This window comes from Drosophila takahashii, chromosome 3L, assembly GCF_030179915.1.
Source record: "Drosophila takahashii strain IR98-3 E-12201 chromosome 3L, DtakHiC1v2, whole genome shotgun sequence".
Classification (NCBI taxonomy): Eukaryota; Metazoa; Arthropoda; class Insecta; order Diptera; family Drosophilidae; genus Drosophila; species Drosophila takahashii.
The window spans coordinates 3,523,126-3,540,140 of record NC_091680.1 but is presented as its reverse complement, the minus strand read 5'-3'; the positions used below and the strand labels follow the sequence as shown (position 1 = coordinate 3,540,140).

General features: G+C 42.2%; 5 protein-coding genes across 6 annotated transcripts; 1 reads left to right on the top strand and 4 right to left on the bottom strand.

Moving 5' to 3' along the window:
- Positions 1 to 43: 43 nt before the first annotated feature.
- LOC108067264 (acyl-coenzyme A thioesterase 13) lies at positions 44 to 1,143 on the bottom strand. The gene is made up of 4 exons (XM_017156219.2): positions 1,010 to 1,143; positions 886 to 951; positions 367 to 511; positions 44 to 306 (listed from the first exon to the last, which is right to left on the bottom strand). Exons 1-4 carry the CDS (start codon positions 1,031 to 1,033, stop codon positions 92 to 94), a joined length of 450 nt encoding a protein of 149 aa, XP_017011708.1. The 5' UTR covers positions 1,034 to 1,143; the 3' UTR covers positions 44 to 91.
- Positions 990 to 4,963, top strand: LOC108067260 (uncharacterized). 2 transcript variants are annotated; one of them, XM_070215919.1, is made up of 4 exons: positions 990 to 1,130; positions 1,689 to 3,283; positions 3,344 to 3,556; positions 4,249 to 4,963. In XM_070215919.1, the coding sequence occupies exons 1-4, from the start codon at positions 1,076 to 1,078 to the stop codon at positions 4,399 to 4,401; spliced, it is 2,016 nt and encodes a 671-aa protein (XP_070072020.1). In that variant the 5' UTR covers positions 990 to 1,075; the 3' UTR covers positions 4,402 to 4,963. The 2 variants fall into 2 exon arrangements, with proteins under 2 accessions (XP_070072020.1, XP_017011705.2); XM_017156216.3 differs by having other exon boundaries at positions 1,689 to 3,556.
- LOC108067261 (enkurin) lies at positions 4,388 to 5,664 on the bottom strand. Its single transcript, XM_017156217.3, has 2 exons — positions 5,407 to 5,664; positions 4,388 to 5,348 (listed from the first exon to the last, which is right to left on the bottom strand). Exons 1-2 carry the CDS (start codon positions 5,510 to 5,512, stop codon positions 4,531 to 4,533), a joined length of 924 nt encoding a protein of 307 aa, XP_017011706.2. The 5' UTR covers positions 5,513 to 5,664; the 3' UTR covers positions 4,388 to 4,530.
- A 354-nt stretch (positions 5,665 to 6,018) lies between these two features.
- On the bottom strand, positions 6,019 to 12,320 carry dos (daughter of sevenless). The gene is made up of 5 exons (XM_017156214.3): positions 12,182 to 12,320; positions 8,936 to 9,260; positions 8,129 to 8,868; positions 7,708 to 8,063; positions 6,019 to 7,649 (listed from the first exon to the last, which is right to left on the bottom strand). Exons 1-5 carry the CDS (start codon positions 12,245 to 12,247, stop codon positions 6,521 to 6,523), a joined length of 2,616 nt encoding a protein of 871 aa, XP_017011703.2. The 5' UTR covers positions 12,248 to 12,320; the 3' UTR covers positions 6,019 to 6,520.
- A 738-nt stretch (positions 12,321 to 13,058) lies between these two features.
- RpL8 (ribosomal protein L8) lies at positions 13,059 to 15,135 on the bottom strand. Its single transcript, XM_017156235.3, has 3 exons — positions 15,000 to 15,135; positions 14,611 to 14,750; positions 13,059 to 13,857 (listed from the first exon to the last, which is right to left on the bottom strand). The coding sequence occupies exons 2-3, from the start codon at positions 14,746 to 14,748 to the stop codon at positions 13,225 to 13,227; spliced, it is 771 nt and encodes a 256-aa protein (XP_017011724.1). The 5' UTR covers positions 14,749 to 14,750; positions 15,000 to 15,135; the 3' UTR covers positions 13,059 to 13,224.
- Between the last annotated feature and the right edge of the window lie 1,880 nt (positions 15,136 to 17,015).

Sequence of the window (17,015 nt, the reverse complement as noted above, 5' to 3'; positions counted from 1 at the left end):
TATGGATTGCTATATGGAACATATCAAACGAAAGTAACGTAAATAATTTTGTAATAGTTTATTTATTTTCCATAAAGGTCGATAAATTGTTTTAAAAATCCAGCTTTTCCTTGTCAAATTGAATGTACTTGACTTGCCCTCCCTTGGCGATGATCTTGCCATCCGATTTACGCCTCAGCAGGCAATCCAAATAGGCCATTTTCTTGCCGGCCCTTACAGTATTGCAATCGATTTCAATAACCTCTCCAGGTTTGGCCGCCGCAATATAGCTGACATTCAAATTAGCCGTAACTCCAGGATGGGATCCTTAAAATATTTCGTTTATTTTAGTTTTAAATTGTTAGTACAAAATGAAATGTATGTTACCTTTCGACATGAGGGCGTATGTGGTGCAATTATCCACAATTGTGGCCGTTAGTCCGCCATGTAGTGTTCCCTGTCGATTCAAGTGCTCCTCGGCCACAGTGAACTCTCCCACGGCGCGACCATCGCCTCCACCAGTGATTTTGATCTGTGGATAAAGTTTTAAGTTATTTTTAAAAAACCTATTACTCTCTTAGTTTCATAATTCTGGAAAATAACTCACAGAATTATATACTTTTTAATATACTTTTCACTATAACAGATTATAACCGGTAAAGCAATCACTAAAATAAGAGTTAAACTCATGGAACTTAATAAAGTAGTATTATAAACTATTTCAAATCCATTAAGAAATAGTTTTAAATATGTAATTTTAAAATTTCTACGGGCCTCCAAGAGAGATGGGCATTTCAAAGTCGTACTTATCGATAGTAAGCAGCCATGTTATATAATACCATCACTGGCGGCAGAGTCAGCTGTTTTTCTTCTTCAATTTGTTGCACTTATTGTTTATAATCTCACCATTCTCAAGACTCTGTCGAATCCGTTGTGCCCGCTGGCGTACTCGGACATCTGTTTCACGAAGTCCTTAAAGAGAAAACCGCAGTTATTTGGGAAACTTCATGGTTCTACACGGAGTCCTCACCATTCCAAGTTTTTTGGTTGCCATTCCGCTGGACTTTTGATTCTCAACTAAACTGAGCGCTACGAAATGACAAAAACTACTGAGGGAGAAATTTCAGACGGCGCCGAAGATGTCGGCAAATGTGAGTGTATGAGTGCTATATAGTCACACCAACACGGCAAAGATAGTGATAGCCGATTTTTCGATTTGTTTTGGTCGCATTATTCGCACCAACAAAGTACTTGAAAAGTAACTGAAATCTATCTGAATTTTTGTAAAGATAAAGTTTGAAATGTAATAGTAACTAAAACAGCATAATACTTAATTTAAATAATAATCTTTATTTCTCTAAAAAAAATTGACCTATGTTTAAACATAGTGTTAATTTAATTAATTAGTACCTCAAGTTATAGAAATGTTTAATAATACAAAGATGATATGCTTATATATTAAGATCTATATTCAATAAGAAATTTGTAAATTGTTTAAAGATTTTAATGTAATATCACTAGCAAAAAAGTTTAAAAAATTATACATTTTTTAATTTTGTTAAGATTCTGATCTAATATCTAAAAAAACTATAATAATAAGCTAGTATCAAATATTTTTTTAACCCTATAAAATAAGGTTTTTATCAATTGTGTATCATAATCCTTTTCTAAAAAACTTTTTACTAATATCCTTCATTTTATTCCCTTAGCTAATCTGGAATTCCCGGTCCTGGCCAAAGGATTCGTTCGTCAGGACTCCGTACACGACTTTGTAAACAGCCATTCGGTCAAGGATTTCGTGGCCCTAAGTGGTTCCAAATCGGATGTGGTTACCCTGGAGTTGAACAGCAAATTCATGGTCGTGGATCCCTTTCCCTATTTTGTATCTGTCTTGGATTCCAAAGCTGAGGAACTGCGACCCCTGGACGCTTTGGCCAACCAATTGAATCTGGTGGCCATATACGATAGCTGTGATGTCCTGGAGGCCCAGCATTTGTCCCTGGATCCGGGCTACACGGCTGTCTGCTCGCTTTCTGTGCCACCTGCAAGATTGGTGGCTGTTAAGGGAGCACCCAAGCTGCTAGCCAATGGACATCTTCTACTCGGCTCGCTTAATACCTATGGTTCCCTGAGCCTGATGAGCAAACCCGCCGAGTACAGCCGCTGGAATCGACTGGAGGATCTGAATATCGCTGTGCTGCTGAGGGATAACCTGCTGCCCGCAATGGACATGTCCAAGGTGACGAACTTTAAGAAGTATCAGGCGCTTATAAATCGCGCCTGGATCACCATGTTTACTTGGTTGCCGGTTGAATCGGAGGCTGTTTTGATCCTTGGAACCGCCTCTGGTAGTTTGTGGTTGCTCACCCTGAGCCACGATGTGAAAAGCGTGGTGAGTCACCGACAAACGGACACCTCGCTGGGTCGCATTTGCTACCTGCACGTTTTTAAGGACCTTCTCCTAGTGGGCGATATCAATGGACTCATTCATCTCTATCACCTCTCAACACAAGCTACTTCTGGACTGTCTTTAGCCAAACCCTTGTGGGAAAAGGCAGATCGCCTGGGCTTGCAAATGGCAGTGATTACCGAATGTCCCGCCAAAGATTGCTATTACATCACCTGCTGCAAGGCGGCGCATCTGCTAACCTGGTGCTTGCCAAGATCGGCGGATAAGGAGTATCAGTCAGCAAGGCTCTATATAGGCGGTGGTAAAATCACAGGACTCTGCAGTTTAGACAACAGTAGCTATGTGGCTGGAACCGCCAGCAGCTTCTTGCAACGCATTCAAATCGAGAACGAGAACAACCAGTTGAGCCTAAGGATGCAGTCGATATTAATAGATGGTCTGCAGGACTTTCAGGTGATGGGACTCTCCGCCAGCAGGAACAAGAACCTAATGACCATGTTTCTCTACCGCAACAAAGAGTACTTGTGTGAAACTGTTTCCCAGAAGCAGCAGTTGGTTGTGCAAGTGCTGAAGGTGGGCAAACAGGATGCCCTGGAACAGCTTAGTACCTTGAAAACCAATGAACCCATTAATAACCACACAGATTTATTGACTGAACTCCGTCTTCATGTTTTTGCCGAGGAGAATTGGCAGAGATACATGGACTTTGCTCCATTGGATTCGTTTCTCTTTAAGGAGGAGGCCACTGAAACGGAGCTTCAGCAGCTGCAACTCAAGTACCATGTGCTTCAATCCGTTCTTCACCTGCAGTCGGGTTTGCTCCAGCTTACAGTTCACATAAAGAACACCCAGGATGAAATGCAGCTGCTTCTGGCGATGCTACTCATCACACACGTGAGACTTAGGCTGCAGTTTCTGGGGTTACTGATTCAAAAGACGCCCTTCCAAGAGCAGGTGATAAAATGTATGTTCGAGGAAGCCCAACGAGTGATAAACAAACTAAAGGCTGAGTTTACTGAGGACCATGTTTTGGGTGCCACCAGCAAAGTTTTTGTGGAGCAAATAGAAACACATCTACAGGTTTTGCATAACAAACTGGGAAATCCTGTAATAGCTGATGATCCTATGGAGAAGCTACCTTTGCGCTGCATTGTGTCCTTTATGGAGGTAAGAATTAGAGCCCTGCATGAATAGATTCAATGAATTCTTTTGAATTTTTTTGGTTTTATATGAATGAATTAATTAGAATTTTGAGTTTAATAGAATTGAATGAATTTGAATTTTGAGTTTAATACAATTGAATGAATGAATTAGGTAAGAATTAGAGCCCTGCATAAATAAATTCAATGAATTCTTTTGAATTTTTTTTTATATGAATTAATTAATTAGAATTTTGAGTTTAATATTATTATTATTATAAAGTGTTCGACTATAATTTAAAATTTACAGACGAACTTAAACTTAGCTATAGCTACGGGACCTTAAGCTATTAAGTTTAATAGAATTGAATGAATGAATGGCATGAATTCCGAAATAAATAAAACGACAATTTCTTTTGAAGAAGAAAGGGCCATAATTTTGTGATTAAATCTGCCTGAATTTTATTTACTATGCAGTTAAAATTAATTTGTTAAAAATGTTCCACTTTTTGTTCTCAAAAGAAAGCACAAAAAAAATCTGTCAAATTCATAAAACCTATTAATTCATTCATTCAGTTCGAAATGAATTAGAAAAACATTCAATTTATTTCACATAGAATTGAATAAACAAATCAGAAATTTCATTTGAATGATTCACGCAGGGCTCTAGTAAGAATTTACTTTTATGATGGTAAAAACCTAACTCTAATCCCTTTAAAGATCTCCCCCAGCTTGGAGCGTCGCTACTGCAGCCTGTGCGAAAGACCAATCCTCTTCGAACTGGAAAACCTGCAGGAACTCTACGATTCCGACAGAAATCTTACATGCCCCGTTTGCCGTGGAAGCTTCGCCGTGGAAATTTTAGTTACATAAACGTTAAATTTATTCTCAACCTTAAACTATCAAGCTTTTTTTGTTGTGCCTGTGTGTCTGCCTCTAAAAGCGGAGCAAGTGAATCCCTCTCACTCGGCCACTAGAAGCCAACACACATTAGATTATTAATTAATACTCGGAAACATAGATAATGGGAGTGGTCTCGATGAGCAGAATATCCTGCTCCACCTGGCGCAGGTCCGATTCCAGCTTGCTCTTGCGCTGCCGCTTGGCGATGCTGTCGATGAGCAGCGACATGGACTGATATTGCTTGGTCATGTCGGTGAGGCTCAGCCGCAGGCCCTCTAGGATTTCATTGCGCTCCGGCTGAGCCATCACCCGCATTCCCGGCATCGGTGGGGGACCTCCGAGATCCACGGAGGTCCTGGTGAAGCCCTTAATGCCACGGCAGAGCTCCAGCAAACGTGCCTGTTCCTTCGAACACACCGCATTCATGTCGGCCAGCATGCGCTTGGTTTTCTTCAGGTAAACTGGAACCTTGCCGAAATCCTTGCGGCAAATAAACTGCGGCACGAGCCCCGAATTCAGTAGATTGTGACGAGTGCCCACGGGAGTGTCTATGTAGCGCGGTGGCGGTGGACAGGGAATGGTCTGTGCGGCGCACATCTTGTTGCGCTTGATGAAATTGGGCGCCAGGTTCGCCTTGTGGCCACCGCTGCCGGGTGGTGGAAGCGGGGGCATCGGCGGCATCTTGGGACACTTGTGGGTGTTCTCGCGCCGCCACTTGATGCCCTGATTCTTGCGCAAATAGGCGCACGGCGGATCGATGGGAGTGTGGGCACAGCCCATGGTGCGATGCAGCGATTTCTTGGCCTCCGTGAGGACGCGAGTGCCATCCGTCTGCAGGACAACCGACAGCTTCTTGTCCTCATCGTTCAGGCGTTCGCGCAACTTCCTGGCATAATTTGCGGCCCGCTCCACAACAGCTTAAAAAAAAGAGTAAATTAATATATAAAAGAAAAATCCTTAAAAAAATATCCTCACGATTCTTGTAGACAAAAATGGATTCCCTGGGTCCTTGGGCCTTCTCAAACTCCTGCTCACAGCCGAGAATATTCTCATCGTGATGGGTGATATAGACCAGCGACATTGTGGCAATGCAAATATATAATAAGGTTGAAGGTAAAGAACTCTAAAGCGTACTAGTTTACTGACTAATCCGTATAATAATGACCGTTTGTTTGGTGGCGACTACTGCGTTGCCAGGATTTTCTGGGCTAACTTTGTTTCAACTCAAAACAAAGGTTGCTATGGTAGTTTAAAAACTTTTCAAACCACTGAAATTCAATATTCGTTCTAGAAACCTGGGTTCGGAAATTGACACACATGTTCAAAAGATGAAAAAAAACACGCTGTGTAAAAAACACGTCGTGGTAAAAACACGCTGTGTAAAAAATAAGTCGAGTTAATAACACGTCGTGTAAATATCACAAATGACATGTGTGTGTTATTTATGTTTCTAACATTTGTAGGATACAATTTTTTACACACAAGTCAATAACTTTCTTTTAACCTAGCTTTTTTACATTTAGCATGTTATTAAAACACAGTTTTTTACAGTGTGTGGTTTTTTACGAACCCTGCTAGAAACCCTCGTTTAACTTTTGGTATTAATGTATATATATTTTCTTTAAAGCACAAAATCAAGCTACAGCTTGGGTCGCACACGTGTGTTACATTTATAAATTGTAAATAATTTGTTACCATATAAAATTCGTGTATATAAATATTTCGCTTGCGTGTATAAAATAACTGTTTTGCATTGTAAAATTAGCACTAAGATCGTTTGTCATGGTTACATTTTTTTTTTGATTTCGGAAGCTTAACAATTAGACATGGAAGTGTTGGAAGCACGATTTAAATACGAACGACATGGATTCAGATACGTTACGAGAATTACAGACTTACGAGCTAGATATGTGGATAAATGGGCTGTGAATTTGACGACAATGTTTTACGAATGTGAAAGCCACTCGGAATTTGCACTTTGTTTTTGTTTTTGAATGGGGAACTGGCTGAGAAGCTGATCCCCGATAGGCACTACAAAAGTTTTCGAATCCTCTGTCCTTATTGCACGTTGTCATGTGTGTTCTACGATTCACTTGTTGCCGCTGCTCTCGCGCTCCTCGCGAATCCTCTTAAATGCCTCCGTCTTGACAAAGTCCACCGATCGGTAGACCACGCTACTCGGCACCGGAGCCGCCCGTGCTCCGCCTCCGCTCTCGACGCCAGCCAGTCGCATTCCACTGGCGGCGTTTCCTCCCTGCGAGTACAAATTACCCACACTCATGCTGGATCTATTCAGCAGAGGCGGTTTGTTAGTCACATCCAGATCGAAATATTGCAACTTGTGCTCAGCCTGCGCCGCTGGTTGCTGCTTGGATGCAGCTGATGCAGCAGCTAAAGCTCCCATGGCCGCCGCTGCCGAGGCGGTGCGCTGATGTTGCACCGACATGCTGCCGGGACTGTTGGGATGCTGCTGCCGATGCTGCTGGCGCGGCAGAGTGCGGGTCTCGTGAAAATAGGCATTGGCAGCCGGCGAATGGATCTCCGTTTCATGCGGCAGCACCATGGAGAGTGGGGCCCCCGAGGAGCGTCGCGTTGCCGGCGACATGGTGACCGAAGTTCCCAACTTGTAGGCATTCGGCTTGCACTTTCTGTCCACACTGGGCGGGCCAATCGGCTGCTGCTGCAGTTGTGCCGCTCCCAGTTTGCTGGTTAAATGCTCCACGCCCACCGGCGGCTTGGCCGGAAATTCCTCCGGCGGTTTGTCCTCCACGGAGGGTAATCCTCCCGTCGCACCTTTCGGCTTCAGCTTGCGATTGACCGGCGGGCAGTCGGCCTGCTCCATGAAATCGTAGCGAAACACATTGCCCTCCATCTTGGTGGGCGCTGCATTGGTGTAGCAATGCCGGGGCAACGTTCGAGCACTGGTGGGCGATGAATTGGCCGTTGCGGCGCCACCGGGATTCGCTGCAGTCAAAATGGCAGTTGGCAAATCGCCGGCGGCCATGAGATTCGGTGTGGAGGCCGCAATGGGATTCGAGTTGTGCGGACTGGTCACAGGTCGCTCGCCCAGCAGCTGGTTGACATTGTAGTACGGTTGCTGGTGGGAGCGTGGAATGTCGTAGCTTTCCTCGATGAAGGCCGAGTGGGCATGGCGACGGGCCACAATGGCCGGCGAAGTGTTTTCCGTGTCCGACAGTTGAGGCAGATCTCGGGGAATTCTGTTATAAAACATAGTAACTATTAGTTAAGTTATAGAAGGATTTGACTTTCACTCACTTTTCATTCTCCTTGAAGTCCAATATGAGATTATTTTTGTTCTTCAGCACCTTGGCCAGCTTGTCCAGCGTTCCTTGGTCACCAGCTTCTGCCAGAGATGCGGCTCCCGGTAGCTTGGTATGCTTATCAGTCGGAGGAACTATGGATCCTCCACCTTCCTCGGGCATTTTAGAGAAACGCTGCGAGTAGGTCAGCACAAAGGATTCGTTCTCAATGGAACTATCCGAGGGTCGGGTGCTGCGATCCACATTCTCGCGCAGGGGCAAAGGATGGGCCCACTCGTCGTCATCGGTGAAAACGCTCTCGGAATCCGAATCTGAACGCTGTTTACTAGCATTGGTGCTGGCCAATTGTTGCTAAAAGAACATAACAATAGTTAATAACAAATAAATATATATATAAACCTATTCCTCCCACTCACCAGACTCAAATTGGTGATCTTCGGTGAGTACGACTGATCGTTGGTCAGATTCAGACCTATGTTGTTATGACTTCGCGGCGTATCGTAAAACTTGGGGTCCAAGTTGTTCAGCGGCGTGGTGGGGTTGTTTGGTATGGCTACATCGGCACCGGGAGTTCCACTTCCGGGCAGGAATCGCGGGCTGCCCGAGAAGCACTCGCTGATGGGTATATACGGTCCGGAGGCGGTGCTCAAAGCGGGCGAGGCCTGTACGCTGCTGTGTTGCTGGGCCGCAGCCTCCGCGAGGGTTTGTTGCGTGAGCACCAGATGCTCGGGTAGCTTACGCACCACTCCATTGGCGTTTACAGCTAAGCGAGCCTGCTGCTGTTGCTCGGCGGCTGCGGCTGCTGCCTGAGCTTGGATCAAAGCACTGTGATTCAAATAGAGCGCTGTGGCCGGCGATGGAGGCGGCTGCTGCTGGGCAGCCGAGAGCAGATCCTGCTGGTCAAAGTTGGCATCGCAGAGCATCGTCTCGCGATTGCTGTACTCGGTGTTGACATACACCGAGTCCGAGTTGTTGTTGCCGGGCAGCGAGGGCAACGGTTGCTGTTCAATGACCGCCGTGCGTCGCAGCTGGGCCGCTCCTCCAGTAACTTGGGCCGCTGTGGTTCCAGCGGAGGAGTGCAGCGAAGTGGTGGTCGTATTTTGAGTGGAGTTGCTCAGCCCGCCACTGGAGCTCGTGTGCTGGGTGCGGTTTTCATCTACAAACAAGAAATAAATATACATTAAAAGGGGGGAAATTTTAAATTAAATCCTATGTAGACCCACCTGCACCCACTGCTCCCAATGGCAACTCATTCGACTGCTTGGTATCGTGTAGATGACACACCTGGCAGATGCAGTTCACCCAATCGCGCATATCCGCCTCCGTTTCGGCAGCCAAATAATATGTACGCTTGGGCGTCTTGATGTCAAACATGTACTGAAACTTCTGCTTGCGATTCTCCAGCCGCAGGCCGCAGTCCACCTGTTCGCATTGATCCAAATCGATGACGCCCTTCAGCTTGCGACAGTTGTGGTCGGTGTAGTATTCGAGGCAGAACTGCTCCGGTATCTCGCCCTGCTTCAGCGTGAACCAGCGACGCCTCCAGCGCTGCAAAAAGATAAATGGGGGAAAAAGGGTGTAAGTAAGTAAGTAATGAAGGATGGTAGAAGGGCCTGAAAAACCAGAGTTCTTAAAGTCTTTAAAAAGGCCTCTTTTACAGATAAGAGACTTGCTTAATAGTTTAATGTACCATATTAGGTCATGGCATTTATTTTAATGAATTCTACCGTATCATGTCTATTTTATATTTGGGTATTACCTAAATTTGCAAAACACTTGATAGTATTTATTTTGTTGTTTCTTATAAAGCATAGAACATAAATAGCGCTTTTATGGCGTTTATCACTAAAAATTCCCCCTTTCATTTGAATTATCAGTTTTATAAGAAGCAAAGCTAAATGAAAAGGGGATTTACAGTTTTCATTTTTATTATGTTAGTAAAATTATGTAGTAAAATTAAGGCTGTTTGTGATAACTTAGCAAGATTACATTCCCAGTGGAAAAATCTATTTATAATTCTAATCTTTCGTACATCAAAAGATGATGACCAACTTATAGAGATAATTAGTCATCTGCTCAAAAAACAATTTGAAGGCATGGCATAAATAAATGTTGTTTTTTTTCTTTTGTAAAATGTTAAAACTTAATTCGTAGAATTTAAAATTCTAGCTAATAATATTGAAAATGTATTTTTCATTGGAAATCTAAATAAAATTCAAATGAATTTGAAACATACATATGAAAAGAATTAATGGACAAAAAAAAAAATATGGAGAGTAATCTTAATAATATATTATTTATTTTGAACACTTATCACGCTCACAAATACACTATTATTATTGTTATAATTATGTGAAGTAATAAAAAATACCTTGGTAGTATCGGCTATAAAAATATTTCTTACGATATGCTTACAGAATGAGTTGGAAATAAATGTTCACCACGAGTTTAATATTGTTTGTGTTGTGAATTAAGATACCCTTATGGATGGTGATATGGGGGTAGAGTCCGGCTGATCAGCTCAACGACTGACTATACTATCTGCTTCAACATTAACTGGTGGTGAGTAAGCGGGTGATGAAGCCGAGTCAACAGAGACTGCAGTGGCGGCGCTGCTTTTCCGCGAATCATATTTTGCATTGACATTTTCTTGGGTAATCAGCAGACAAGCACACACACACACGTCAACGAATCAACACCCCACGCCCACGTTACCGTTAAGTGATTGCCAAAACAGCTGGGTGGTTCGAAACCCGGCTGAGAACTGTAAACCGAAAACTCCAGCTGATAATGGATGGGTTTCTCCTCGGACTGTATAATATCACGCTTAATTGAATTATAAACAATAAACATAATGCCGCACACAAGCCAGAAATTGGCACCCCGAGGCGCTGGAAATACGCAGCTTATTTTCTTGAGGCATCATTATTGTTTGTTTATACAACGGTGCTCAAAATAATAGAAACGACAATGTAAGTTGCTATTTTTGAAAATGTTGAAGATGTTTTGTTTACATGCTTTTGGGGGTTCTTTGAAATTCTATTGTTCCCTTAAAATTTTAGATAGGATTTTTTTGATTGATAAAAAAATGAGATTTTTAACCTTGAAATATATTTTCTTTAATAGTCTCTATACTTCGTTGTATACAAATATTAATATTAAAAGATTTTGTAATGTAAGTGGCATTAATACTACTATTTTGACCGCTATTGCGTGACCAAGCAAAAGCAAACAAAACGAGTACAGTGAAACCATAAATTGGGTTTGTTGTAATTGAAAAATGCTGTATTGCAGACCTTTTGATCAACGTTTTGGGTGTTCTTGGAACTTATCCATTATAAGTGGTTTCAAATGTACGCACTAGAGGTGGGCGCGTGAGCAAGGAGTCGTGTCACGAAGGTTTTAAGAATTTTAGAAATTTAATAATTATTTTAGGGTAAAAATTAAATATATCAGAAAGCGTAGAAATATTAAAAAACATTTTTTCTAATTTTTAAGGTATAAAAAACTAGTTTTTAAACTATAACGTGACACGAATCATGTGCATCTCTAGTGAAAGCAACTACACAACAACAAGGATCTGGAAAGACAAGTGCGTCATTGTTTTTGTGCCTCCCGTTGCTCATTTTTTTTGTTTTTCTGCTTGATCCGATGTGGCTTATCGCCTGTGGGCATAAAAAACAAGCTACATATGCACATAAAAACATACATACAAATATGTACGTACGTGTGTACACGAATTACGGGAGAAAATAAATTTGATTAAACGCAACAGTTGGCGGTAATGGTAATTTAATACACAAACGACTCCCCAAAGTAAACATTAAACGGAAAATTAATTAAGCGTAAATTTAGACCAGCGCCAAAAACACGTTCCCACGCCAAGGCGAAAAGCAAACATAAACAGAAAGAGAGTGGGAGGAGGAGGAGGAGAGGATGAAGAGGAGAAAGAGCAGGAGGAAAAACGCAGCGCAGAGGAAGAAGCCATCGTAAAATTTCATTCACATTTTCGCAATTTCTGCTGCGGTTTTCTTTTCAGCTTGTTTGCATTCCAATCGACTGGAATAATGGCAACGCAAATCCAAATCCCTCGGCTTAATAATGAATTGAATTATACCACAAACAACAACGGCAAACAAACACTCACACACATGCACACACCAATACAGGCTTAGTGTAATTGTAAAAAAAAATGCCACTTCCATTATCCATTTCTTTTTTTTTATCTTTTCGTGACTCAATCGATGGACACAGATTACGGTAATTCTCTTCCGGCCTTAGGTTTACCGTTAGCCAATTGCGGTTTTCTTTTCTCTTCACATTTCACTAATCACTTGGAATTTCTGATTCGATTAGATTGGAATTTTTTGAGCTGGGATTTCCAGGAAAATTCCTTTGGACTTGTGTGGGTTTTTCCCGTACAGTACAGAAGTTTCCCCATTTCGGGGCTTCCTTGGGGCGAAACTTACTGCTCGCCAAATGCGCTTGGTGGGCGGCGACTTAATTAGCCAGCCTTCGTAGAAAGTGCGATCCATTATTTTGCAGCGCTCGGAAATTACTTCGATTTATTTTCACTCCGCGCACACCAACAACATTTAGGCTGACCGTTTGGGGGATTTCTTTGAATACCAAGCGGTGGGACCGTATTTAGCAGGTTGTTAAATACCGAATACTAAAGTTAAGATATTTTTTAAAGACGATTAAAAATTTAAAATAATTATGTGGTCTATAATTTGCGTAGAAACACGTTGTAAGCAAAATAATACTTTAAAATACTTGAGCAATTTATCCATTTAATTTACATACATTTTTAAATCAAGAAAAAAGCTGTTTAAAGTTTCAGATTTGTTAATGGAATGTATGTTTCTTTAAAAATTATTTTCTCTAATTAATTGGTTAGTTAGACAATAAATTTTTGTACCACAGAAATCAGATTTAGTACGATTTTGTATTTTTAGTTAATTAATTTAAATTGCAAAGAATCTTAGTTATTTATTCTTTCTTTTAATTATTTATAAATTTAAATTCTACTATAAATTGAACGTAACCTTTTTTATGGAACTCGTTTCTCGTAATTTAATCTAGTCAATATACAAAAAAAATGTAATCTTCTAATTCTAAATTTGTAGTTTTTTTAGTACGTCTTCGATTTGTTTATCTCTATTAAACATAGCCATATCATAATATTAGTTCAGTTCTGAATATTAATATAGCTCTTTATTTCCCAGCTGAGCTTTTCAACAGTTTTTACAAATATAATAAATAGAGCTTACACAGTTCTAACAAACTTTTAACCAATTAAAACCCAACCAAATAAAATTCAGAAATCCAATCATAAATATTTTTTTACAAATAAGTTTTATTCCGCCGTGTCAAGCGTATGCCTACAACATACAGATTTTCCATGTAGAATAGCATTTTCCCCGACAGCGCCGCGCAGAGGAGCACAGCGGCCACTATCCAGATCTCAGGCGGAACCTGCGCCACGCCGGAATCCTGCTTCAGCCCGGGCTTACTTGTCCTTGCTGTCGCCCTTGCCACCACGGATCCTACCGGTGCGACGGGCGGCGATGAGACCGACCTTGCGACCGGCGGAGGTGCCTCGCTTGACGGTGGACGCCTTACCGATATGCTGGTGGTTACCACCACCGTGGGGATGCTCCACGGGGTTCATGGCCACACCACGCACCTTCGGCCAGCTGTTGCGCTTGACCTTGTACTTGTGGTAGGCACGACCGGCCTTCAGGATGGGCTTGTCGATACGACCGCCGCCGGCCACGATGCCGACCATGGCGCGGTTGGCCGAGGGCACGACCTTCTTGGCGCCGGAGGGCAGCTTGACACGGGTCTTCTTCGTGTCCTGGTTGTGGGCAATCACGGTGGCGTAGTTGCCGGAGGTGCGGGCCAGACGGCCGCGATCGCCGGTCTTCTCCTCCAAATTGCAGATGATGGTACCCTCGGGCATCTGGCTGAGGGGCATCACGTTGCCGATCTGGAGGGTGGCCTTGCGACCGCAGTAGACGAACTGGCCGGTGTGCATGCCCTCGGGGGCGATGAACAGCTCCTTGCGGACCTTGTAGCGGTACGGGTCGCGGAAGTGGACGACGGCCAGGGGAGCGCCGCGGCCGGGATCGTGGATGATGTCCTGGAAAAGGCAAGGGGCGAGTTTTAGTTATGTATAGTATAAAATAGGTATTGATAGTAATTATTTCGAAATAGGATAGATAGTCTTCGATGGTTATTTCTTGTAACAAAATAAAAAATAAACGGCAAATATGAATAGAGGGAGTTCGGAACATGAAAAAAGAAAATAAATTTAAACTAATACCATTTTTGTTACCTCTTTGCATTGGGATTCTTAAACAATTTAACTTAGATATTACTCTATTGGACATACCAAATAGGAAATATGAAGATATGAGTATAGATTTTCTAGTTTTACTGCAGACTTAGATCTTCCCACCAAAGTCGAGCAATAAATATGTAAGAAATATGTATAATATGGAAACCAAACGTGGATATTTGATTTATGACTGTTAGTAGTAAACTAGCTATTACTGAGACACTCTATATATGAACTATCTAATGTGGCTTTATAGGACACGCAATGATTGGGTTCTCTAGCAAGTTGAGGGAACATTGTATTACTAGTTCTACTGTAAAATCTGCGGAAGATATTAAAAACGCTTGTTTATGACATTTTCAAAAACACTGAACACTGATTTGAACTATCTGATGTGGCAATTGATAAATCTACAAACTGACATTGGATATGCCTCAACTCTAGCTTCTTTGGGGATGCAACAGATGGGTATATCTTGGAACTCGAGGTCTACCTAGGATTACTAGTTACCCTGTAGTTCTAGCTCATCTCCGAAAGGTAGAGTATAGCCCTTACCTTGACAACTCCCCGAATGTAGCCGGAACGCTCGGCGAAGTCCAGGGAACGCAGCTTGGCGGCTCCCTTGCGCTTCTTCACGTGCGCCTTGAACACGGAACCAGCGCCCTTACGCTGTGCACGAATAACGCGACCCATTGCTGCAAAGTAGAAATTCACGAGATTAGTAATCCGAACTATGGAAATACACTGTGCAAAATGCTAGATTTTCAATTAACGCCCGTCCATCGCAACACGCCACGAAATATGGGGTAAATCAAGCGCCACCTTTGGAGGTCTTATCATTTCGGGTGACATTTTTTTTGGATGTTGCGATAAATGTTGTTAAATTGACCGATTTTTTTTTGACGGATTCAATACAAATTTTTTCCGCAGCGGATGTTTCGTACCAAAATTTCGTTGGAAAAGAAAAGAAAGAGAGGGAAGATGTAGTGTGACAGTAGGGGTGCGCGAAATTCGATAACTTTGCCCTAACAGCACGCTGTTAACAGCACAAAAGTGCTGTTAAGCGCAATGGCGTCGCCACTTTTTCATTCAGTTAGGGTATTCTCTGAACTGTTAAATAGCCAAGTTGTTGAATTTCTGTCAGCAGTTTATCAACTGCTCCGTACAAATTAAATTTTTCAGAAATTTTATCCATTTAAAAGTTTTTGGAATACTCTAACTGATTCGAACGGATGACAAAGTGGCAACGCCATTGCGCCTAACAGCACAAAACACCGTACTTTTACAGCGTGCTGTTAAATCAGAGTTGTCACCTTATTTTATGTAAAGCATTAGCAAAACTGTAAATGAAATTTAGAAAGTATATTTGTAATTCATAATTTTAAACAGTAAAAAGCAATACAAAATACAATTTCAAATTTATAATGTTGCGTAAAATTTCAGATGTAACACCTTAATTGCTCAAATTTTCTTTTGAACTTTCAACACGTGGCAATACCCAGAGAAATTCAACAGTTTAGGGAATACCGTAAACTGAGTACTAAGCTTTCATTGGAATTCATCCGCTAAATCTGGTATTTTGTTGGTATTTCCTTACCTTTTCGTAAGCTTATCTGAGTACCGCGGTGAATTAAGTCAGCGGCTAAAGGCTTTAGCTACCTATTTGCCTCTTGCTTACTCCTATGCTTAGCTAGCAGTTTTCGTCGTACTGAGTACTATGTAAGCCATATAAATACTAATTTAATACTTACATGATTTTAGCACGAAGAGCTGGCCACACTGTCCAGCGCAGACAATGTAAGCTTTGGGACTTCGTGGAAGACTCAATAACGGTAACACAGAAAATATATTTTGAAAAGCATTTTTCCCTAGCATCAAAGTTCAGTCGTCAATGCCGGGACTGAGATTAACACTATGAACTTTTAAGTTTTTCCTAAGATGAGGCATTTCAGATAAGAAAAGTAAATAAATTAATTAATAGATAAATAAAAAATAATAATAAAAATAATATACACATATATAAAATAATTTGTATAAATTCACTTTCTTGGCATATATCTAAAATTTTTATTCTAGGCCTTTTGTGGGTTTTTATGTGGTTCCTTTCCTTGCAAACACAGCAAGAAAGGACTTTATCGCAACTGTGTTTGGCGACTTGGGCTGGCTTTAGAAATAAAGTCATGCACCATGTGACGGTGCTTCTGCTGCGTCCTGAAGAGCAGCCTGTCCAGCTTCCTTCTGTCCTCTGGGGAGACGCTGGCCTTGCCGATTGCCTTATTGATGGCCAAGCTGAGGGATCGAAAGGCTGTTTATTGCGTTGCCCGCTCGACAACTGGGAGCGTCGCAGCTATTTCATTGGCAATCCTTGCCCGCTCCCCCCTGTTAAGAGCTCCTGTCCCGCGTTGATCTGTTCCGCCTCAATTTGCAGCCAGGAAGGCTATTTATCTGCTGCTGCCTCCAGATTATCGGCATCTGCATCCTGCCATGGTGGCTGCAGGATCATTGAGAGCATGGCCGCTCTGCGGCTGGGAGCATGGCATCCAGCTCGTTGGCGATCCGTGCCCTCTCCACACGGTTGAGAGTCCCGCGTCCTCGTCCTTCAACAGTCCCGTTTGCCCGTTGACGTTGAGGTCTTCCTCGACTTGGAGTCCCTCCGGTTCCCCCGCGGCCGCGCCACGAGGAATTTCTTCCTTTTCCAATTGCCTCCTCGATTGCCCCTAGGGGCTGCGTCGCCAATGTAAAATACGTACATCTACGGAATAATGAATAATTGGTATTTAAACTGGATTAAACATAAATAAATTGATGCATCAAAACATTAAAAGTGTTTCTCTAATTATCTGTGATTTATAATTTTTTTCTGATTTATCACCATTGTTTTCACTAAGAATACAGGAAATAACTACTTAAAATGGTACTTTCAAAACCGGGAATACCCGAGCAATTAAACAGTTTGGGGA

Coding starts and splice junctions, on each gene's coding strand:
- LOC108067260 (XM_017156216.3), top strand. CDS start 1,076: ATGACAAAAACTACTGAGGGAGAAATTTCAGACGGCGCCGAAGATGTC. Junction 1,131..1,688: donor CGCCGAAGATGTCGGCAAAT/GTGAGTGTATGA, acceptor TTATTCCCTTAG/CTAATCTGGAATTCCCGGTC. Junction 3,557..4,248: donor GCATTGTGTCCTTTATGGAG/GTAAGAATTAGA, acceptor ATCCCTTTAAAG/ATCTCCCCCAGCTTGGAGCG.
- LOC108067264 (XM_017156219.2), bottom strand. CDS start 1,033: ATGGCAACCAAAAAACTTGGAATG. Junction 952..1,009: donor CAACCAAAAAACTTGGAATG/GTGAGGACTCCG, acceptor TTTCTCTTTAAG/GACTTCGTGAAACAGATGTC. Junction 307..366: donor ATACGCCCTCATGTCGAAAG/GTAACATACATT, acceptor AAATATTTTAAG/GATCCCATCCTGGAGTTACG.
- RpL8 (XM_017156235.3), bottom strand. CDS start 14,748: ATGGGTCGCGTTATTCGTGCACAGCGTAAGGGCGCTGGTTCCGTGTTC. Junction 13,858..14,610: donor ACATTCGGGGAGTTGTCAAG/GTAAGGGCTATA, acceptor TGCCTTTTCCAG/GACATCATCCACGATCCCGG.
- dos (XM_017156214.3), bottom strand. CDS start 12,247: ATGGATCGCACTTTCTACGAAGGCTGGCTAATTAAGTCGCCGCCCACC. Junction 8,869..8,935: donor ATTGGGAGCAGTGGGTGCAG/GTGGGTCTACAT, acceptor TCTTGTTTGTAG/ATGAAAACCGCACCCAGCAC. Junction 7,650..7,707: donor GACTTCAAGGAGAATGAAAA/GTGAGTGAAAGT, acceptor GTTTTATAACAG/AATTCCCCGAGATCTGCCTC.
- LOC108067261 (XM_017156217.3), bottom strand. CDS start 5,512: ATGTCGCTGGTCTATATCACCCATCACGATGAGAATATTCTCGGCTGT. Junction 5,349..5,406: donor CATTTTTGTCTACAAGAATC/GTGAGGATATTT, acceptor CTTTTTTTTAAG/CTGTTGTGGAGCGGGCCGCA.